A 24,198-nucleotide genomic window follows, 5' to 3' on the forward strand; every position below is an offset into this window, starting at 1 on the left:
CAGTTGGAGGAATTACAGAAAGATTGAAAGAGCAGAAGGGACTTGCAACCCCATAAGGACAACCATGCCTGCCAAGCAGAGTTCCCAGAGACTAAACCACTACCCAATCACTATACAGGGACTGTGGCATGGCTCCATCTGCATGTGTATCAGAGGATGGTCTTCTTGGGCACAAATGGAATGAGCAGCCCTTGGTCCTGCCTAGGCTGGGAAAGTGGATGGATGGTGAAGGGAACACCTTTATAGAAGAGGGGGAGGTCGATGGTATTCAGACTTATTTCTGGAAAACAAGGAAGGAATAACATTTGACTTCGAAATGAAAAATATCCAATTAAAATTCAACAACAACAAAATGGTGTTTAGAGCTTCAAATAAAAAAAGCCACAATCAGGAAACAGAGAATTGTATGCCTCTAGTTTTCGTCAAATATGCTCAGGGCCCAGGTAGATTCTGGGCCCAGGCTGAACCAAGCAGGTTCCTGCCGCTGACTGCTCCTCTATTCCTGTTTCCAGAGGCATCATGCAGATTAATATGGGGCCAGAGATATGGGAAGAGCTGGTCAGAAGTGGCTTTCTTTCCTGTGGTCTCAGGATTATCTGCATTCCTGGGTGTTCAACACCCTCTGCCCCGGGATTTGGGTGCAGGATTTCCGATTGCTTTAAAATCCCTTATACCATGTTTATATGTCCTAGGATCTATTACAGAAATATTAATGTTTATCCCATTAATTCGTTCAACATGCTCATCCACAGAGTATAAGTTAGAGGTAACTATATATTTGACAGCAAGCATACACAGTGGGTACGATATGCATGATGAACTGGAAATTCACAGAGTTGGAAACACAGTGAACAGTGACTGTATAATTGCCTTTGAATCTCAGTAAGATTGATGCACAGTGCCCATGAGAATGCAGAGATCGATCCCTCCCTGATAGCTGTGGGACTTCAGATGTTGACATTAGTGATCAATAAAGAAGGTTCTTAAGAGTGAAGAGTTTGAGATTACTCCTTTATTTACCAGAATACATCCAATTTACTTGATAGTAACTAGATGCAGGTAGTCAATATATACAGTCTATATCCTTATCAAAATAGAAAACAAAATGAACAAAACAACAACAACACATAAATAACAAATCTTCAAATGAATAGAAGGAAAACCAAATAACCAAAATAATCAAAACTCAAGCAAATGTTAAATAGAGGAATTTCGCTAAGCATTCTTTTGCTGCTCCTTTTGCAGAATTGGCTTATAGCCTGTGGCTTGCCTTGGAGACATAGTAGACAAGCAGTTACTGATGGTAATAATATTTTCAAGAGTAGTGGAAGTAGGTCTGTTTTGTTGGAGTGGGGGTATTAAGGAAAAAGCCTACCAATACTGAGTATAAATGATATTACAGACTTTGTTTCATTGTCTGTCCAATGTTGTGAACTAATCTCCATGAAACTCTTCTGGATGACCCATCAGGACAAGTACAAATTTACACGTGCACAGTCTTTCTGGATGACCAGCAGCTCTTGATTGATGTGCATCAACACTTCTCTGAGTTCCTCCAAAAGTATACACTTGCTGGAGAGAGCTGAGGTGAAAGGAAGGCCTATTCAATCCAAAGAAGTTAAACTAAAGGAGGAAAATGCAGTCCACAATTGCTATGGACATTACAGATGAGATACAATAGTGGTGTATTTGCTGTGCACACTTAGTTCTCCTCCTGTAGATCTTCTCTCCAAGAGAGATCTTGTCCTGGTCTGTGTCATGTTCGAGTTTCTGCTGGAGAACTTCAGACCTAGCAGAGCAAGGGAATAAAGGTTTAGTGAGTGGTTGTCAATTCAGCTCTCCCTCTTACATCAGCTCTGTTCAGTTGGATAATCCAGCATGACCTGTCAGCTGAGGTCAGTCCCTGCATCCCCAAGTGTCATAGAGTACCTGGGCTTGGATTTATATCTCAGCTTTTCAAACTGCTAGAATTTGAACTGTGGAATATGCACTGTACTGGGGTTAAGAGAAAAATGAGCATATTTTGTCACTGGTCCAGGTTTATTATATTGAATAATAACATTGTAGCTGGGTCTGAATCTGAGTTCAAGAATGGTATGAGCAACCTAGAATACCATGTGGATTCCTTCTGGAGAACATGTCCAGATATGTGGTGAAAGTTCTGATTATGTTAGCACTGAAGGAACCTGCGTAGGTTCAATTTGTAACCACTGAATCTGCAAATACACAGAGAAGCCATCTCACTTCAAATCCATTCTCACTGAACAGATCCTGTAATCACTGAGAATGTGCTCACAGCAAATCCTCACAGCATACACAAGGAACAGTAAAGTTTATTGTGATGGAGATACGTAACAGCACCCCTGTAAGACTATGCTTATTGTAATGCAATTTGTGAGAAGACAGAAGAGAAAATGTTCTCAGATCTTATCAGAGAGTTAACAGGAAGAAAGAAGTACAAAATACAAAGAAATCCTGAGGATTATACATATCCTGTCATGGACAAGGTAGCTGGAAAGAAATGGTAGCAGGCAATGTGGAAAGCAACCTTGGAGAAGACACAGTGAGTGACACAACCTTCCAGTGGGCTTTCACCATTCACAAAGGACAGAGAAGGATCATAAATCAATGGATTTTATAAAGCAGCCCCCCTTACCTCCATGTACTCCATTCCTTTGATGTGCTCCAAAGGATTTTGATGCAGACCAGTCATTTTTCCCTAATCACTTGAAAATCTAACTTTACACATGTTTTGGGTTCTTTTGCTGTACAGAGCTAGGTGGAGATTCCAAGTGATTGGGGTGCTATATTTGATATTCATGGAGGCAAAGTGAACTCTTAGATTCTTTTTCTCATGAAACAGGGCAATAGAGACTCACCTGTGCAATTATGCACAGGGAAACACACACACACACACACACATACATACACACACACACACACACACACACACACACACACAAAAGAACCCACACTAGAAACACTTGGAAAATCATCCAGAATTAAACCCACAACATGAGCATAAACATGCTGAGCCACAGCTGGTACACACATACACACATACACACACTCACACACACATACACCCACTCACACACACATACTCTATCACACACCCATACAGACACACACACAAACAAGCACAAACAGACACACACACACACACACACACACACACACACACACACCCCAAAAATCGCAAGTCGGCAGAAAACAATGAAGATCCCATCATACTGGAGGAACAACATAATATAGACTATTCAAAGCAGGTATTTTAAGAGAGAATCACTACTCAGCCATTTCTCCTGAGAGGAACAAAAAGGCCTAGATAGCACTCTTCTTGATGAGAATGGGGGTAGATAACTCTGTTCTTGAAGTCTCAAATCTCTCATGCCAATTGTCAGGTTTTGAGAACACCTTTCCACATCCCTGCTTTTCCAAGCATCTACAGAGTATAACGTCAAGATATGAACTCTCCAGCAACACTCGAACAAAACAGGACTGACATGCTGCTACTCTTTCTCTGTCAGGTACCATGATTTAGGAAGCATGAAGAGATGGTCTTGATATACAGGGAAAATGGTAAAGAAAGAACAAATCCACCAAAAGATGACAATGACAACCATTTCTTTGGCATTTCCACCAGGCTCTCCTCCTTCTAAACTATTTAGTTCCTGGAATCTCACAGGACCCCTGCAAAGAAAATGGGCTCTGGGCTTTTGCTTCATCCCTCAAAGCCCTGCTCTAGTCTAAAGAGGGGCACCCACATAGCACCCTCCACACATATGGCATGTAGTGCTGTGATGTGTGATCAACCCATCTCCCTTAATAAACTGCAGATTCTCGAAGAGCAGGAGGATTTGCTTTCCAAACATGCAGTTTCTTGAAGATGGGCTCTCTCCACAGAAAGCCTTGTAAACCATCACATAAATGAACACTTGGATGAGACCTAGGTCAGGACATAGATCCGTCAATAAACAGTTACATTGGTTGACTATGTTTATGGTAAGACATGAGGACAGCCTGACCCTGAGTCCTAACCCTACCTGCTGTTGCTTGGCACTGGGGTCACAGATGTTCATTCTGGCCTCTTCACAGAACCTCTTTGCCTCCACAGAGGATGCTGGCAGTTCAGTCTGCTCCACCAGCAGTTTTCTCTTCTCATTCAGCAAAATCTGTATATTGTTCTTCAATTGAGTTTGTTCACGCAGGAGCTGGGAGTGCCTGATGCTGAAACACAAACAAAAAATGGTAAATCCCAGCCAGCTTCTATTTGCCTGTCACTCTTGCAAGTACAATCATCCCTTCAAGGGTCCTCATCCCCAGAAATCCCCAGACTAGAGCGACACTATACAAGTTAGCACCAATTAGAGGAGGTCAAATCCAGAGGACACATTCCCTGTGAATGAAAGTACTTCTGAAAATCCTGACACTAAGACGGTTTATATAAATCAAGGTAGAAGAAATGGTCCATAAGGGAGCTCATATGTCCATAGTATGCTGAAATCATCTGCAAGTAGAGGTCAAATCCCCTCTGAGGGAGGATAGATGACCCAATAGCTATATAGTCTTTCCATGTGTTTCTCATGGATCACAATCTCCTGTTAGAGTCCTAGAGATTCAGAGTTGATTGATATTCCCATCATGGTGCAAACCTTTTCTATCTAGAGGATCCTTATTGGGGAAAATAACAATTGGAGGGTCTTCTACACCCTTCACATGTAGGACAACTGAGTCCAAGAGCTACAAATCTAAGACACTTGCCAGGAGGCAGGCTTCTTGTTAAGAGTCAGACACCATGGAACCAGAGCCCTGACTTTTGTTCAAAGTCATACAGGACAGAAGCATTCCCTGCCTAGTGCTGGGTTCTCATCTCTGTCAGCGACTCACCGGTAGGAACTGTTCACTTGTATGAGCTCCTTGTACCTCTCCATGGCATCACTTATTGAGTTGGTCATCATTTGCATAGCCATCATTCTCATCTCATGTTCGGATTGAAGTACTGGCAATTCGACATCCAGCCTGGGTTAGGTCATGGCCAAAGGAACAAATAATGTTTTGAACTCATGATTTCAGAATTAGGTGAAGTGTAAATAAAAAATATATAGTAAAAAGTTCAAATTCAAGGAATGGTAGAAGGGAAGAAAGTGGCAAACTCAAAAACCAGACCAAAACCCAACAGTGAGACTCAATCCACAGAAAATATTTCCATGTAAATAAGCAAATTTTGTTTTGAAATAAGGACTCCTTAAAAGCCTGGGGAGATATGGTTCTGCAAAGACTTACTATATAGGAGTGGGCAGAGCCTGAGACCTGCCTGTTTGGAATAACAACTGTCAAGAATTTATTCCCACTGTGACCCTTTCTAGGTCACAATAAACCATCACTGGATAGTTAAAAAAATAAAAAACTAACGATCAAAGCAGGTAAAAAAAATTAGGTGAAATCAGACTGTTCTCTCAATTACTTAAACCCAGTATATAGCACATACTTGCTCCTTTGAAATAGTTGTACTGATTAAACTTATTATCCTGGGCACAGGAGAACAGAGCCACGGTACCAGTTGGAGGGACCTGACCTTCAAGAGCTGGCCAGGTGAGCATGATGGAATTGACTAGTTCAGGAAGAAGATTGCTCCAGTCTGTGCCACAGCTTTGGGCCCAAGAAAAGCTGTGATGACATTTCTCTTGTTTTGAAAGCAGGTATACTCAATCCTTGGTTTCTATCGTTACATGAATTCTCAGAGGGCATAACTAAGTTTGACAGGGAAGAGGATTTATAGCACCTCCTCCCGTCAGGAGAGTCCTGTGTGCCACCAAGGTATACAGAAGGAGCAAAGTGCTCTTTTGATCAGTGTGGGCCTCCACGTACTCATCACTATCATGACCTGCAAACTGTTGATCAACCAAATCCTCAGACCCCATCGAAGGTCCCAGATGTCCTGATCCTGAGTAAAACACCACATATACTTCCACATATATACATACCAACCCATATCCAAACACATTTAGAATGCCAACTACATCCATGGAGGTGCCATAGAATCAGTGTATAATGAACAAATTCAGAGGAAAGAGTGATGACGTGCAGGCATTTCATTCACACACACAGTTGCAGCAAGTGTGACCAGGTCCTTCCAGCTGCTGACAGAACCAACGCTAATCCAAGGAGCTCAGAGTCAAGTACAAAAAGGCTGACCCTAAACACACAGCACCTAGCTTATCTCAAAGGTAATGCCTGCCAAATCTCCTTAAAATCCAGGATGAGGGGTGAAACTCTCTCGTGCTATGAGGAAATATCGGGTTAGCAGAAAGAGAGCACAAGAATGTGAACAGGTTACTGGGCATAATGACTACCTGTGGTCCCAATCATCATAGATATAAAGGTCCAGGATTTGGTAAAGTTCATCCCTCTCGAATTGACACTTCTGGATTTCAAATTTGAGTTCCTCCAGTTCCTTTAGAAGCTCCTCTTGCTTGCTGATGACACTTTGGGATGATGCCTTCCTACCAAAACCTGTAGATAGATAAACCCAAGTGAATTTGCATATTTGATGGCCCACAGGCAGAAAAGATTATTCTGAATCCCAAAAGGAGGTTGAGGAAGGGGAAATAGTAGAGACTGGGTGAATCCCTGGAAGAGCAGAAAAGCTTTCTTAAAGGTGGATTCTTAAGCTATGTCCCTCTACCCAACCTCTAATGCCATACACGTGCCACACTCACTATTACAGGACCCCGCACCCTGAACAGTATAACCTGACTGATACATAAACATCTGGGACATTGTTGTCTCATATCAGATGTGGTGCAGTTAATCCTGGAGTTCATAATGCTTAGCACCATCAAGCTCTAATCATCTGTGTTGCAGCTCAAAGTGTCTGAGAACTCAATTCATGACTAGGGGTGCATCCTTCCTTGTTCTCGCCATCAGAGACTTATGTAACCTACAGTAATCTAGAGGATGAAGTGCTTCAACTCCCAACCATGGATGGTCACATTGTTAATCTCACAGTGCCTCCTCCTGCCATTCATTGACACTCACATTTAAAAAGCTTCAAGAAAAGACACTGAAGGCTTACCACTTCCTGGCTTTCTCTCAAATTAAAGTTTGGAACTCCTGACTCTTGGTTTGCCTTTGAGAAATCCCAAGGCTCCTGCTTGTAAGGCCTAGTCTTAGAAGGCACATCTCAAACCTACCTCCTTGAGGATGTTCCCCAACTCTGCCCACGACTCACCAAGCCTTCCCCAGAATGATTTCCTCCTTCCTGTTTCACTAGAGAGGGGGTCAGCTTCCCTCTGACCTGGTGTGGTCTCTCCTTGATCTCCCCTTTCCTTCCGAAATAGCCTGAGCAGCTGGCGAAACATGCCTGCTTGTGAACCCAAAGGGAACTGAAGTAATATCCCAAAGGCAGTTGGTGTCACCACAACACTGGTGACATCACTGAAGATTCTAGGGATCTCTTAGATACAATAGAGTGTCCAGTGAAGGGCTTACTGATAATGTCACTGGAAAGTTCTATGGCCTACCTACTAACCAGCTCTCCACAAAGTGATGAATTTCTGTGGGGACCCTTTCCTCCAGTCTCCCATGTGTCACTGGGAATACCATTTGGCAACCTCTATTTCAAAGCTAGATATGTCTCTCTGCTTCATTAGAAGTCAACAATGCTTTTGCTGGGGAGAGTTGCTTACAACCCTGAATTGGAGAACAGATTTTTCTTAGCACCCAAATCTCTAGGGGCCAAGGAGGGGGCAGTTTTTTCTTAAAAGTAAATCTACTAGCCGAGACAATGCATGTGACATACATTTCGATTCTTAAGCTTTTCCCTTTTTGTGGAGGCCAATATGTTTCTTCTATACCTCTGAGTGTATAAAACCGAGAAATAGTTGATTACTGTGCAGTTTTTGACAGCTGACATTGTTTCCAATTACATATCCATGTATTTCACAAAATCAATGGTCTATAATCCTATTTTTTTTGCAATAAAAACTCCTTTTTCTTGGGAACATAGAGACCAACTACAGGGCATATATAAAATAATAAATTTCTTTCCCTTTTATATATTAAGTAGGGCATCCTCCCTTTCTCAAATATAACAAGACAATTAAATTGGACGTCAGTGAGCAAATGTCAACTTGGAGCTTGTGTTACTACATTGTAACTATATAGCCATCACTTCTCCAATATCATTCGTCCTGAATAGGCAAGTCTAGTCATGAGAATATTGGGGGCTGCACCATGATCCTTTACTCCTACTAAACATAAGAATCAGGAGGATGGGAAGGGAGTGGAATGGCCTCAGTTCAGGTTGAACCTCAATCTTAATGGGTCCATAAGTTGAGGAGGGAGTCCATTTGGCATTGTGATATATGGATTCTGTCTTCTTATCATAAGTGTTATAATTCTACCTGAATGTGTGCTATAATGCCACCCCACCTCACAGATGTAAGAGTGAAAATCATGTTTGACCTTTCTGGGAAGAGCTCTGCCTTTTACTACCATCTACAGTTATACAACATCACTTTACAAAGCTCAGAAGAGAGGGGTGCAGATGTGCACCCCTTAGATGTTGAGGATCTTTTCTTCTAATTAAGGCACTTGTTTTTCCTATGTAATTCTTCCCTTGCTATTTTACTAATGGTGGCTGACTTCTTTCCTGGCCTGAGGTAAATTGGAGTCCAATCTTTTGGATTACTGAACCTTCTATTTTTGAGATGACAGGCCCACCAAGGGTCCTACTGCATACAGAAGGTGTGAATAAGTCTCATGGGTTGGAGTAAGTTAAAAACGTCTGTGACAACAAAGAACTGATTAAGAAAACAAGAGACCAGCTGCTCATCAAGATCACAGTTGTATGATAGTAAGAAAATGTGAATAGGGCATCAGGTGAAAAGATAAATTAATTAGGAGTTCACAGGCCTAGAAGGGTTAACCTTTCAGTGGAGCTGCCATTCTTTCTGCCATTCCTCGCCCTCTGCCACAGGACCAGCGACTTACCCAAACAACTGGCTTGCCTTGCCAAAGACCTGGCAGGGCTTCTCCCTGTAGAATAGGAAATGCAGAGTCCATGAGGACTCACCAAGAGGTCTCCTCCACACAGGTTCCTTGTTGTCAAAGGGAAATGTTCCTGCAGAATCCTGCCATGGCAGCAGGAATTTCAACCTGGCTGCTCTTAGGTCCAGGTCACTGGATGCAGGCCTGAGGCCCAGGGGTATCTGGGGAAAGAAGCAGCAGGCACTACCTCACAGCTCTCTCTTTGTTGGATGCAACTGCTAGGACTGTGATGGGATTTTTGTTTCTTGGGATGTTTATTGGAAATACCTACAAAGCTGATTAAAGTTGTAACATGTCTTCATACCGAGCATGCAGAATGTTTTTACATCATTGTTGTTCCTGTTTTATGTTTAGATTTTGTTCTTTAAACCCCTCAGGAAATTTCCCTGTGCTTAGAATGTTAAGCACATGCTCAGGAGGGATCGATTATTCAAGTTAGGCAAAGCTTTTGTTCTCCCCATCCACTCCACAGATGATGCCATTACTTACTTTCAAATAAGAAAACAGTCATAGAGAAGTAAATTAACCTGTAAGCTATCACAGAAGAAACACATCATGATTGTGGAATGGCACCGCAGTATTTTGAATTTCCTAAGTTATTTTTATTTGAAACTTTTTTATTGGATTTTTTGGGTACATTTCATTTTTTTAAATCCTTAAAGGTATCTTTTATTCCGCTCGTCCCATTTAAAAGGTGGAATTTCACCTGTGATTGTTAGTCCAGATAGTTTGGTCAATGGCTTAGATATCACCTTCGCCTAGTTTCCTTGGCATAAGCTGTGTTAGAAGCAGGCTCAAAGGTTCAGGACTCAACAAATAATGAATTCCACTACATCTGGATACCTAGCCTCACACACAGGAAGGGACTGTATTTCCATTCACTATTTAAAAAAAGATGCAATTCAGTAACATGTAAAAAATTTCTCACATATATTAAAGTGTTTACCATGGTCATACAGTTTTTCAAATACCTGGCATTCATCTTTTTCCAAATCCTAAAATTTCTTTCTTATTCACATTTTCTTTTTTTCTTGATTATTTCTTACTATTATTATCATTTTTTAAAATTTTGGTTTTTAATAGATATATACTTTTTATTTACATTTCAAACCTTATTCCCTTTCCCAGTTTTTGGTCCATAAGCCCCCCTCCCGGGACCCTTCTCCATATGTATGGTCCCACAATCCACGCCCCTTGAAACCCTTCCCGGACATTCCCCTGCACTGAGGGTCCAACCTTGTTAAGAACAAGGGCTTCCCCTTCCGCAGGTGCCCCAACAAGTCTATTCTCTCCTACATATGCAGTTGGACCCCTGGGTCAGTCCATGTATAGTCTTTTGCTAGTGGTTTATTTGGTTGGCATTGCTGTTCTTATGGGGTTGCAAGCCCTTCAGCTCTTTGAATCCTTCTTCTAATTCCCATAAAGGGGGTCCTGTTCTCAGTTCAGTAGTTTACTGCAAGCACTGACCTCTTTATTTGACATGCCCTGGATGTGTCTCTCAGGGGAGATGCATATCCAGTCCCTTTCAGTAAGCACTTTTTAGCTTCATCAATCTTACCTAGTTTTGGTGGCTGTATATATATGGGCCACATGTGGGGCAGACTCTGAATGGCTTTTCCTTCAGTCTCTGCTTTAGATTTGGCCTCCATATCTCCTTAGTGCTCATGTCTTCGAGACTCTTCCCTACTTTTTATCTATTACTTTCAGTATATCTGGTTTGATGTGGAGGTCCTTGATCCACTTGGACTTAAGCTTTGTACAGGGTAATAAGAATGGGTCAACTTGCATTCTTCTACATGTTGACCTCCAGTTGAATCAGCACCATTTGTTAAAAATACTATCTTTCTTCCATTGGATGTTTTACCTCCTTTGTCAAAGATCAAATGACCATAGGTGTGTGTTCATTTCTGTGTCTTCAATTATGTTCCCCTGATCTGCCTGTCTGTATGCCAATACCATACAAACTATTGCTCTGTAATACTGCTTGAGGTCAGAGATGGTGATTCCCCCAGAAGTTCTTTTATTGTTGAGTAGAGTTTTGCTATCCTGGGTTTTATGTTATACCAAATGACGGCAAATTGCACTTTCTACCTTTATAAAGAATTGAGTAGGAATATTGTTGGTGATGGCATTGAATATGTAGATTGCCTTTGGCAAAATGGCCATTTTTTACCATATTCATCCTGCCAATCTATGAGCATGGGAGATCTTTCCATCTTCTGAGATCTTCTTCAGTTTCTTAGGAGATTTGAAGTTCTTGTCATACAGATTTTTTACTTGCTTGGTTCAAGTAACAGCAAGTTATTTTATATTATTTGGGACTATTGTGAAGGGTGTCATTTCCCTAATTTCTTTCTCAGCCTGTTTACCCTTTGAGTAGAGGAAGGCTACTGAATTGTTTGAGTTAATTTTATACCCGGACAGTTTGCTGAAATTGTTGATCAGGTTAAGTAGTTCTCTGGTGGAATTTTGGTGTTGCTTAAGTAGACTATCATATCATCTTCAAATATTAGTGTTTTGACTTCATCCCTTCTAATTTTTATCCCTTTGACCTACTTTCATTGTTTGATTGCTATGGCTAGGACTTTAAGTACCATATTGTACTTAAGTAGGGAAAGAGTGGGCAGCCTTGTCTAGTCCCTGATTTTAGTGGGATTCCTTCAATTTTCTCAGTTTAGTTTGATATTAGCTACTAGTTGGATGTATTTTGCCTTTTCCTATCTTTAGATATGGGCCTTGAATTCCTGATCTTTCCAGGACTTTATTAATGAAAGGTTACTGAATTTTGTCAAATGATTTCTCAGCATCTAATGAAATGATCATGTGGGTTTTTTTCCTATGAGTTTGTTTATATGGTGAATTTGTTGATGGATTTCTGTATATTAAACCATCCCTGCATCCTTGCCATGAGGCCAACTTGATCATGATGGATGATTGTTTGGATGTGTTCTTGGACTCAGTTTGCAAGAATTTTATTGAGCATTTTTTTCATCAATATTCATAAATCAAATTGGTCTGAATTACTCTATCTTTGTTGTTTCTTTGTGTTGTTTAGGTATAAGAGTAATTGTGGCTTTATAGAAGGAATTTGGTAGTGCTCTGTCTGTTTCTATTTTGCGGAATAATTTGGGCAGTATTGGTATGAAGTCTTCTATGAAGTTCTGATAGAATTCTGCACTAAATCCATCTGGTTCTGGGCTCCTTTTGGATGGGAGATGTTTAATAACAGTTTCTATTTCTTTATGAGTTATGGGGTTGTTTAGATGGTTTATTTGTTCCTGATTTCACTGTGGTACCTGGTATCTGTATAGAAAATTGTCCATTTCCTCCACATTTTCCAGTTTTGTTGAATATATGTTTTTGTAGTAGGATCTGATGATCTTTTTAATTTCTTCAGAATTTGTTGTTATGTCTCCCTTTTATTTCTGATTTTATTAATTTGGATATATTCTCTGTGACCTCTGGTTAGTATGGCTAAGTGTTTATTTATCTTGTTGATTTTCTCAAAGAACCAGTTCCTGGGTTTGCTGATTCTTTTGATCCTCGGTTTTGTTTCTTCTTGTTTGATTTCAGCCCTGAGTTTGATTATTTCCTGCCTTCTACTCCTCTAGGGTTTATTTAATTGTTTTCTAGAGCTTTGAGGTGTGCTGTCAAGCTGCTGAGATATGCTCTCTCTTGTTTCTTTTTGCAGGCACTCAGAGCTATGAGTTTTCCTCTTAGCGCTGCTTTTATTGTGTCCCATAAGTTTGGGTATGTTGTATCTTCATTTTCATTAAATTCTAAGAAATCTTTAATTTCTTTCTTATGTCTCCAATGACCAAGTTGTCATTGACTTCAACTTCCACGTATATGTGGGCTTTCTGTCCTATTTGTTGTTATTAATCAGCAGCCTTAGTCCGTGGTGTTTTGAAAGGATGCATGGGATTATTTCTATCTTCCTGTACATGTTGAGGCTTCTTTTGTGACCGATAATATGGTCAATTTTGGAGAAGGTACCATGAGATGCAGAGAAGAAGGTATATCCTTTGGTTTTAGGGTGGAATGTTCTATAAATATATGTTAAATTCATTTGTTTCATAACTTCTGTTAGTCTTTCTATGTCTCTGTTTAATTTCTGTTTCCCTGATCTGTCCATTGATGAAAGTAGGGTGTTTAAATCTCCTACTATTATTGTTTGGTGCAATTTATGATTTTTTTAGAAAGGTTTCTCATTGTTTAGGGACACAACTGCTATATACTTGACAAATACAGCAATAACCCAGAACATCCGCAGGAAGCCTGTGACCGTTGGCCACATGAGGATGACTGTCTTTCAAAATTCATCATGATTTTTGGTAAGATCTTCCATGTCAGTGGCTTGGCTTCCCACAAACATGGTCCAGTTGTCTAGAATCTACTCCATGGACAGCATCTCATGCTTGTTTTTGTCTGACTCATACACCAGATGCCGGGCTTCAGCCTTTGCATGGTCATAGTCCTGAGGAAGGATCCAATGGTGAATCTCATCCTAGTCCAGCTTCCCATCCTTGTTCAGATCTGGGAAATCATTGAACTGCTCCCCAGACAAAACCCAGTCTGTCTCAGGGCAATTGTCCTCGTGAGAAAAAGATGTCCACAATGTACTCATCCTGGTCCACAAAACCATCCCCGTTCTTGTCGATATCCTCCAGGGTTTCCAGAACTACAATCTCCTTCATATGTTCTAAATCCTCTTAGTGCAGAAAAGCAATGAACCAGTCCTGAGTAGCTGTCAGGTCACCTTCAAGGCCTTAAACCTCCTCTTATTTCGTGGAGGCATCTTTTTAAAGTTGTGATCATCACAGCCGTCTTGGAAATCAACAAGGTGTCCCAGGGAGTAGCCATAGGTGGCCTGCTTATATTTTTCCCAGGAGATTTTACAACTATGTCCCTATCATAATCCTTCCAGGGTTTAGCCACATTATGGTAGATGTATCTTTTTTGTACCTGTTTGATCCAAACTTTCAGGTCTTCAGTAGTAACAATGCCACGTCCATCACTGTCAATTGGGTCAACAATTTTCCCCAGCCTCTCCTGCTCTCGTCCAGGCTTAGCTATCAAAGGTCTTGGAGTCCTCCTTGCCCAGGAAGACCTCATGATCGTACATGATGCTGTGCTTGTCATCTGGTGGCCACTGGCCCAGCTCTGAATCCGGACAAACCATGTGCTCCTTGCTCATCATGCTTTTGGCCCTGAACGCAAGTCCAGTGCCAGGAGCAGCCCATGGAGAGTCCCAGGCTGACACCATGCACCACTGTCTGGAACAAAGGGAGGCAGCAGGGAAGTAGGGGCTCAGAGCACCTTAGCCGCTGTCCCTTCCCCAGAGAGGGCTTTTGTTACATTTCAAATGTTATCCCTTTTCCTGGTTTCCCATCCACAAAACCCCTTATTAATACCTCCTCCCCCTTCTACTATGAGGGTGTTACCACCCACCCAACCACCCAGGCCTACCTGCCTCCCTGTTCTGATTTCCCCTACACTGGGGCATCAAGCCTTGACAAGACCAAGGGCTTCTCCTCCCATTTGTGCCCAAGAAGGCCATCCTCTTCTACATATGCAGCTGTAGCCATGGGTCTGTCTGTCCATGTGTACACATTGGATGGTGGTTTCAGTCCTGGGAGCTCTGGGTGTTTCTTATTGTTGTTCTTATGGGGCTGTACACCCCTTCAGCTCCCTCAATCCTTTCTCTTACTCCTCCATTGGGGACCCTGCTCTCAGCCAAATGGTTGGCTGCAAGCATCTGCCTCTGTATTTGTCAAGCTCTTTACCCCACTCTTTTGAGCAGATCACCACAGAGCAATGAAGATGTATTGTCTTGGCGTGATGATGTACAGACAAATAGATGATTTCTTAATTCTTAATGATGGTTGTATAAGAATTCCTAAAATTAGATTAGTATTTTAAGTTTTTAAAATAGGACTGCTATTATGTTTCTCTGGTAATCAAAATTGCATTGAGAACCCTGCCATTCTTAAAGTGTCATGAGTGAATCGCTTCTGCAATACCAAGCAGGCATCTACAAATTAGAGCCCATCCTAAGAGGGTATAAACCAATTAACCAAAGTTCATAAAAAGAGAACTAATGATTTACTATAGGTGCAAGGACTGAACATAAATAATTGACGGGATTTGCCTATAGGTAATGTTCCTTATTCTTTTCTCATAAAAATTACAGCTTTTAACTCTCCATGAATGTGCAGAGCTAGTGACAGCTGGTGATGGTTTATCCTGATGATTACTCTTCATGGATATGCATGTAAACATTCTCTGTCGTAAACTGATTATCCAACTTATGATTTGAATTCCTGTGCAAACTTGTGGTGAACTTTTCACCATGTGATGCTGTGTTCAGAAAGATATACAAATGCTGCAGACAAAGAGAGAGAAAGCTTTTTAGACAGAACTGAGCTGAAGAGAACAGAACTCAAGAAGAACTTAGAAGTAAAGGCATAGCGTTGAGAGTAAGGCATTGAGAGTAAGGAAATTATTGTGTCATAAGAGCAAGAGGAAAGGAGATAAGAAGAAGAGAGCAAGGAGAACTTTTTAAGCCATACATTATGGAGGCAAACTTTTGTCTTTTAGGAAAACTGAAGAACTTAGAAATAAAGGTTAAAATCACTGCTCTTCAGCCTTCAGCCTGGCTCACTGGCTAGCCTCTGCTCTTCAGTCAGGCTCAGTGGCTAGCCTCTGCTCTTCAGTCAGGCTCACTGGCTAGCCTCTGCTCTTCATTCAGGCTCACTGGCTAGCCTCTGCTCTTCAGTCAGGCTCACTGGCTAGCCTCTGCTCTTCAGTCAGGCTCACTGGCTAGCCTCTGCTCTTCAGTCAGGTTCACTGTCTAGCCTCTGCTCTTCAGTCAGGCTCACTGGCTAGCCTCTGCTCTTCAGTCCAGCTCACTGGCTAGCCTGTGCTCTTCAGTCAGGCTCACTGGCTAGCCTCTGCTCTTCAGCTGGGCTCACTGGCTAGCCTCTGCTCTTCAGTCAGGCTCACTGGCTAGCCTGTGCTCTTCAGTCAGGCTCACTGGCTAGCCTCTGCTCTTCAGACTGGCTCACTGGCTAGCCTCTGCTCTTCAGTCAGGCTCACTGGCTAGCCTCTGCTCTTCAGACTGGCTCACTGGCTAGCCTCTGCTCTTCAGTCAGGCTCACTGGCTAGCCTCTGCTCTTCAGTCAGGCTCACTGGCTAGCCTCTGTTCTTCAGACTGGCTCACTGGCTAGCCTCTGCTCTTCAGTGAGGCTCACTGGCCTATGGGGCCCTAGCACATCGCTTAACCATCTGCTCATGACTGCCTGACCACACTGACCACCTGACCGCCCTGTCTTCTTAAAGTTGTCCTCTAGAAAGAGGACAAGAAACCAAAGAGAAACACCACAGGGACCTTTTCCAATGGGCTTTTTTCAACCTTTAGTACTTTCGTTATTTCTTTAAAAAAGTGAAATATAATTTCTGCTATTCATATGGCCAAGAGAGCTGTGCAGTAGTCATTGCTTTAGGGAATTTGGTGCTAAATCAAAAGATTCCTTTATTCTATTACGATGTTATCTGTTTGCTGTACAATGTATGTTTAGAAAACACAACACTAAAATCCTAAAATCTAAATGTTTTAAGACATCGGCTCATGGACAAACATAACTGCTTACCTATCTAGACTGGCCTTTTTTGCTATACTGCAGGTACAATCAATTTTCCACACTACTTCCATGATTTTCAAGAATGATTAAGAGTAAAATAAGTTGAACATAATGGCCAGAAAGGGGGTTCTGTCAAGTTGTCTTATATTGGACAAGATACCAAACTTTGACTGGTAAGCCTAAAACCACCTGTTCCCAAAACTAACAGAACTTACAGAAAACACATACTTTCTTATCATTCCTCCTCCCCAATGGTCAGTGATTTATTGAGCACCTACTACAATCCTAGCACTGTGCATCTAAGGGTGTAATGGTGAATAAAAACTTAATAAAAAGCCTCAGTAAGGAATAAAGAAAAATGAAACATAACTTTGAAACTCAGAATTCAATATAAGCAAAACCACCATTTCTTTAACTGGTGATATCTGAAAACTTCATCATTTTTTCCATGGGCTTCTACAGTAATGATACTCAGTCTTGATTTTGTAAGTCACAAAAAGCAAGTCACACTTCTTTCTTGGCTCCCACAACTGTCAAAGAGTACAGAACTGTCACTGTCCATTTTGCTTCCCTATCAATCCTGCTATGGATGGTAATGAATTCCAGACTTTTCAATGTGAAAACAGGCCACCACTTGAGGGCAAAGGTTATTAAAATTACCCAAACCGGTATATTCTCTAAAATTTTCACATAGCATTTTACTGATATCACAATGCAAATTCACCACAAATATTTAACCAATGAAAATATTGAATAGCTCTGCAAATAGGAGCGATAATCATATATACTTGAAAACAACTATTATGGAAACAAAGGACGTACTAGGAGAAAAGATACATCACTAAAAGCTACACAAGCAGCAAAAAAGACACTACATTTCTTGGTTTGAAAGTTAGGTGATACACTTGATCTTTAAAGACAGGCAATGTATTTGATCTTTAAGCCCTTCAACTGTGCCCTGTCCACATAGAAACTGCAGTAGATGACAATCTTTTGTAAGATTTATTTATTTATATGTGAGACAATGCAGCTGTCTTAAGACACACCAGAAGAGGGCATCAGTACTCATTACAGATGGTTGTGAGCCACCATGTGGTTGCTGGGATTTGAACTCAGGACCTCTGGAAGAACACTTGGTGCTCTTACCCACTGAGCCATCTCTCCAGCCCTCACAATGGCCTCTTACACAGCATCACTTGGTCTATTTCACTAGATGGCTCCAGGGTGATAACAGAGAAACTTTCACAGTTCCTGAGCACTTCTGAGTTCAAACACCACCAGTGCCCACTCTGTGCTGTTGGCACATTCTGACCTTCTCCTAAGGGTTGTCAGCCACAAATGGGACAGGTTAGCCCCAGACAGCATTCACTGCCCAATCCTAAAAACCCCCTCGATTCTGAAAAAGCCACATTCCATGCTTGCTCCATATTTGAGGAAGCCAAATGGTTGATCTGGCTCAAGGCTCTACTTTTCTTAGCTCATCAACTTTCTTTTTCCACTTCTTGTCACAAGAAGTATTTTTTTTATGCTGCAACTACACTGCAATGTGTGAAGGAAACCACCATCAACTCTGGGTGCCACCTCTTGAAATTTAAAATTCACAAAACAATTCATGGCTTTCTAATCAGCACCATGGAAAATAAACAAAAACAAGCAAAACCATTCCAAAGGAACTTGCTGATCTGGAGACCTGCTCATAGCAGGTAGGAAAGAATTAAATTATGCAGAATTGTAAGCTCTCAGAGCTTTGGAGGCTAAAAAAGAAGAAATCCCTGTTTATGTTCCCTTTCTCCAAGTAATTGAAGGAGGGTCTTTTACATCCTCCAAATACAATCTCTTGCAAGGGGCAACCAATTACAAAGTAGATCAGAAGAAATCTATTAAATAATACATTCATTGCCTGAGGTTTTAAGAAAATATTTTCCAACGATCCCCGTCCTTTAACAGCACACTCCAGATTACCTCTCCATTCTTTCCCAATGCCATGGGCTTTCCAACCCCTAATTCAGCTCTCCATACATCCCTGAACCCTCCTTTCCCCTACCAAATGGGCTCACTTTGCATTGCCTCCTTCTGCCACTGCTTTCCCAGGGCGGGGGAGGGGGGCCAGAAGGAGCCTAAGGATGGACGCGGGTCTCCTACCTACCTTGATTCTGCTGCTCTGGCGGTGCAGCCCGCCCTGCTTGCTGCTTGCTGTCCCTGGGGTCCAGACCCGAGGTCGGGCAATGGGTCCACGCAAGCGGCAGGCCTCGAGGTCCCCTGGCAGGGCTGGCCTGGGCTTTGTCCTTGGACACTGGAAGGCTGCAGTCTCCGTTGGAAACGCCGCCGCTATCATAGCGCGCCCTCCCGTGGCGGAGGTGACCCCCAACGCAGCTAAGGCCCCCTTCCCTGGCCGCTTCTTCTGCTTTTTCTTTTCTTTTTTTCTTTCTCTTTTTGTTCGCGATGTGGCGCGGGAAGAACTCGCCTCCAGCAAGGAGGACATCATGCAGGCAGAATCACCTCTGGGCCCTGCCGGGGTCGGAGAGGGAGAGAGAGGAGTCAGCTTGGGCGGCGGCGCCCTGGCTGCCGGCACCTGCGGAAGGAAAACTAGCCCAGGCACACGCGCTGCTGCAGGCACCGAATATAATGATAGAAATATTCTATATCTGCGGTGTTTCTGGCTATGGATTCTGGCTGGCTGTTTGCCTCCTGGTTTGCCTGCTGTGACTAAAGAGGCAGATTTTAGTTCTAAGTTTAGTTCATCTCAAATAGCCATGTGTGACCAGTGGGTGCCATTTGGACAGTGTAGCCACAGAAAACTGAAGCAGTGTAACCAAAGACTCACCTAGGAGTCAGTTGACCTCCTAGAAGTGACTTGGGAAAATGTTGGCAATGATAGCCTCTTGGGGAGCTCACCTTCACCAAAAGCAAACTGTGAATCCTTTACTCTTCTGCAATAGTCATAATGCAACTGGTCTCACACCCACCCCAACCCTCACCAAAGACACTAGAGAGGGAGCTAAACCCACTGTGTGCTTTAGATTTCAGTGTAGAAAGCACTTCCTTCAAAGTGGAGCAGACTGAGATTGCCAAGTCCTTTGTGTGGCTCCAGGGACTTGGGCCTGTCATGGGTGAGGAGGAAATAAAGAATGACATTGGACACACTTACATGGGGAAGGCTGGGTCCGTGGGCTGGAGAAAATGCAGCATCCCAGAAGCTCAGCATGTTTATTATATAGAGTTGGCCAGGAAGCAGGGCTGTTGCACAGGGCAGCAAGGAGGTGGGCATTACATGCAGATAAACAAGGAGGGGAGGACTATGCATATGTAACTGACAAGGGGCAGATTTAGCTAATCTCAGTAGGAGCAGTCTCTACAGGGAGCAGTCTTCAGGCTGTAAATATCCAGATGGGGCCAGGGAGAAAGGTAGAGTAGACTTTTTCTGCACACACTATCAACACCATCCTGAGAAGGCTTTGTCATGTCTCTGAGGCTCAAGGGGTATGGGGGCCTTTCCCTTTTCCCCATGGATAAATGGCTTTGGGTCCTTGGCATGGTCATATCATGTTTACAGCACACATCCACTCAGGGCTGCACTTCCTCAGGGCTTCCTCTGTTCCCACAGTGAGATCTCAAAAGAAAAACAGAAACCAAACAAACAAAAAATGTGCTTAGTAAACTGGTTAATTCCCTAAACTGTACAGATCCAGTGTCCTAAGTATAGGACTTCCTCAAAGGCTACAGAAAATCCTATGGACCTAAAATAAGCAAAAAACAAACAAACAAAAGAACCCAAAAAAACCAAAAACCAAACAAAGACCCTTGCCCCCCACAAAAAATGAATAGGAGAAAAAATTATTAAAGGTTTTCATAGAAAATTGTTTAAGAAAACCACATGGGAATTGTACTTATAGAGTTAGTGTGCTGAGATGTGAGGCCCACTCACAGCATGCAGCATTTGGAAGTCTCAGACAACTTAACAGAAGAGCACACCTAATTATTCTTTGTGACCACTCTCCACATACTACTCACAGCTTAATACTAACCTTCATAATTGAGTTGGGGACAGTATTCACCATAGCAGATAATTGAAGCATTAGTGCACACAGACACAGACACAGACACATACACACTCATACACACAGTCACACACACACACACACAAAACACACACACTCACATGCATACACACACACTCACACATACAAGCACACACTCACACACATACACACATAGACACACAGACACACACACAAGCACACACACATACACACACACACATACACACAAAACACATACAAAACACACTCAGTAGCACACAAAAGAGAAATGTATATTCTATGAAGTTTCTTGGCATATTTTTATTTGTAAGACTCAATGCTGGAGTATTCTTGGTTTTGCAAAAAGTGGGGGGAAAAGTCAGGCTTCATTTTCCCCCTTTTGAAATGACAGATATCTGTGTGTTAAACATACTCTGATGGCTGTCCAGGCTGCCTCGGCCTATTTGACACCATCCAGGTCACCTTGGTCAGGACAGTGTTTGCTCTTCTTATTGGCAGCTGGTTTGCATCACAAGAGATTTTCACATCCTTACCAATGTTAGAAGTTTTGTGACACAAGCAGCTTGACAAACAGTAAAATTATTGTGGTTTTGCCTTTCTGGAGGACATTAAAATTTACAAGTTTTGCATATGGCTTTTTTTCTTAGCATTTAGTCCTGCTTTAGTGCTGTTCAAATGTGGCCATGCAGCCAGCATCCCTTTGCTCCAGGCTCTCAGCACCCCATGCCTGTCACTGATCTGATACATACTTGGTCCCAGAGATGGGCAGCAGAGGTATTTGACACACAGCGTCCACTCTGCTCCACTGCTTTGCTTTTTGTAAATTCTTTACAATGGCTATTTCATGATTTATTATTACCACAAACTTGACTTGACTTGATATTTTGAGATAGGATCTTATTACGCAGCCCAGGGTGGCCTTGATTTCCCAATTCTCTGGCCTTAGTCTTCCACCATTCCCTGATTCTCAGTTTGTTTTTAGAGGTAGTTGAATGGCCCCATTTCCAAATCAAATGTTCTTCTGGCTTTATTATTTTGCCCTTTCCACAGACTTTTATTAATTATGCAAAGTAGATGGTGTTTCATGTTTAAATACTAGATATATTGACTCATCAGTCCCAAAGACAACTCTGTGAATTAAACACTCCTTATCATCCTCACTCTGCAGATAAGGGAATTGAGTCACACAAAGGTAAAATAACTTCTCCACAGTTGACCATCCAATGGGTGTGAGAGCCAAGCTTTGAGTCCAACTACAAAGTAGATCGGCCTATAATGTGTCTACTGCTGCTGTATATTCAAATGCTAAATTCTGTACCTTAAGGTCTGGTTGCTCCAAGACAAGGAGATCCTCATGTATACCAGATTTTCTTTTCTTTTTTTTTTTTTTTTGCCTCCTAAGTTATCCCTGATTGGTTAATAAAATCCTTACAACAAGGGCTGGGCAGAAGAGAGGGGACAGAGCAAAGTTTCCCTGGGCCTGGGGACTCAGGCAGGGTCCACAAGGAGAGGGAAAAGACATGGAGGAGAAGGAAGGAGACAGCACCCCATAGGGTAGGTGGATCGTGAGTGTATTGCCATGAGGGCCAGCCTGTCAGAACAGGAGTGGCCCAGGCAGAGCATGGCAAGCAATACCTCGGGGTTATTGACAGGGAAGCACAAAAAATAGCACAGAAGGTTGATGTCTGCCCAGCTCTAATACTTTAAGGCTTATTATAAATCTAAAAGTTTTGTGTCTTTTATTTGGGAACTAAATGATCTATGGTGGGGGAGAAACCCCCTAATAATATTTACTGTAGCAATGGCCACTCAATTATTGTGGTATTTTAAATATAACACACATTGAATTTCACAATTCAGATGCAAGGCTTTTTATATTTCCAATGTGACTGTACACCTGAGGTCATGTCTAGGTATAGAGACATAACATGGCAGAAATACCTAGTTCATTATAAGGTCATCACACTGACCACATGAAAGCCACAGGCTATACAGACTATGATGGATGAGGAGAAGGCTTAGTGCTCTCTGGAGTCCCCTTCCCTAGTCTTGGGATAAGACTTCCAGTAAGCCAAGACATATTCCTCTTTCATTTCTCAAGGAGCCAGGGGTAGACCCACATATATCATTTCTTTCCCTGCAGTGGTTTTTTTTCCAAGCACTGCCCTGTTTGAGGACTTGGCAAAGGTAAGCACCATCAGAGGAAGGCCAGCATATGAATTCTGTATAACTCTGCTCTGACAGCATATAGCACAATCCTATCAAGTACTGGAAGCCTTGCTGGAAAGATTAATCAACCTCTAGGATCAAAAGGAAACAACCCGAGGGCCATATGGCTGTAAATCAAGCCTGAAACCATAGCCCAGTATGGAAGTTCAGCCTTGGATCTTACATCAAACAGCGATAGCATCCAAAAGAAAAACGAAACTGAAATGGCAAGGTGACTGGTAATGACCCCATGGCAAGGATATCTAAGTCATGTGGAAAGATCCCAGTGCAAAGACACATGTCCACGAAGCTTTCACCAAGAATCCCTATTCTGTGTTCTACAACATTATATATATACACACACAAAGAATACTCATTTATGGTCAGCTATGGGGATTGATTCTCTGGGAACCTGACCTTGAGATTGACATAGATGTATAAAGGTGTTTGACAAGTGCTCTTGGGGACCATGGCTGTGACAAAGAGGAGAGAAGAGGATGGGGCGGAGAGCACTCTGGATCTAATGCAGTCACAAGGGTATGCAGGCAGCCCTGTGTGGGGCTCAGGGGCTGGCCTGACCCTGAAGTCTTAGCCTGCACTGGAACAAGCAGGAGGCCCGGCCTTAAAGTCTCCATTGGCTAAGGACGAGGTTCCTGGTCAGAATCCAGTTGCCACATTGTAACCACATAGCCATCCCTTCTCCATTATCATTCTTCCTGAATTTCCAAGTCCTATCATGAGGATATTTGGGGCTCCACTCTGATCTTTTGCTCATAGCAAACATAAAAATCAGGTGGATGGGCAGGGAGTGGAATGGCCTAAGGTTAGGCTAAACCTCAATTTTAATGTGTCCATAAGTTCAGGAGGGAGTCCATTGGCATTGTCATCTGTGGCTTCTGTGTCCTTATCCCGGGTGAGCTGACTCTGTGATACGATGCCACCTCAACTCACATATGTCAGGGTGAAAATCATGTATGACTTTTCTGGGAAGAACTCTGCCTTTTCCTACCATCTGGAGTTATACAATATCACTATGCAAAGCTCAGAAGAGAGGGGTGGAGATTGTGGAGGCCTTAGAAGTTGAGGATCTTTTCTGATTAAGGCACATATTTTTTCCTGTATAATTTTTCCCTTGCTCTTTCACTAATGATGGTTGACTTCATTCCTGGCCTGAAGTAAACTGGATTCCAAGGTTTTGGATTAGGGAAGCCCCTATTTTTGAGATGATAGGCCCAGCAAGGGATCCGACTGCA

General features: G+C 42.4%; 1 protein-coding gene across 2 annotated transcripts; it reads right to left on the reverse strand.

Annotated features, from left to right (window-relative positions):
• Positions 1 to 997: 997 nt before the first annotated feature.
• Positions 998 to 19,227, reverse strand: LOC134480483 (uncharacterized). 2 transcript variants are annotated; one of them, XM_063267979.1, is made up of 5 exons: positions 18,844 to 19,227; positions 6,357 to 6,516; positions 4,891 to 5,022; positions 4,047 to 4,230; positions 998 to 1,789 (listed from the first exon to the last, which is right to left on the reverse strand). In XM_063267979.1, exons 3-5 carry the CDS (start codon positions 4,980 to 4,982, stop codon positions 1,784 to 1,786), a joined length of 282 nt encoding a protein of 93 aa, XP_063124049.1. In that variant the 5' UTR covers positions 4,983 to 5,022; positions 6,357 to 6,516; positions 18,844 to 19,227; the 3' UTR covers positions 998 to 1,783. The 2 variants fall into 2 exon arrangements, with proteins under 2 accessions (XP_063124049.1, XP_063124048.1); XM_063267978.1 differs by lacking the exon at positions 18,844 to 19,227 and adding an exon at positions 7,235 to 16,055.
• Positions 19,228 to 24,198: the final 4,971 nt, after the last annotated feature.

The sequence above is a fragment of the Rattus norvegicus genome, chromosome 9 (assembly GCF_036323735.1).
Source record: "Rattus norvegicus strain BN/NHsdMcwi chromosome 9, GRCr8, whole genome shotgun sequence".
Taxonomy (NCBI): domain Eukaryota; kingdom Metazoa; phylum Chordata; class Mammalia; order Rodentia; family Muridae; genus Rattus; species Rattus norvegicus.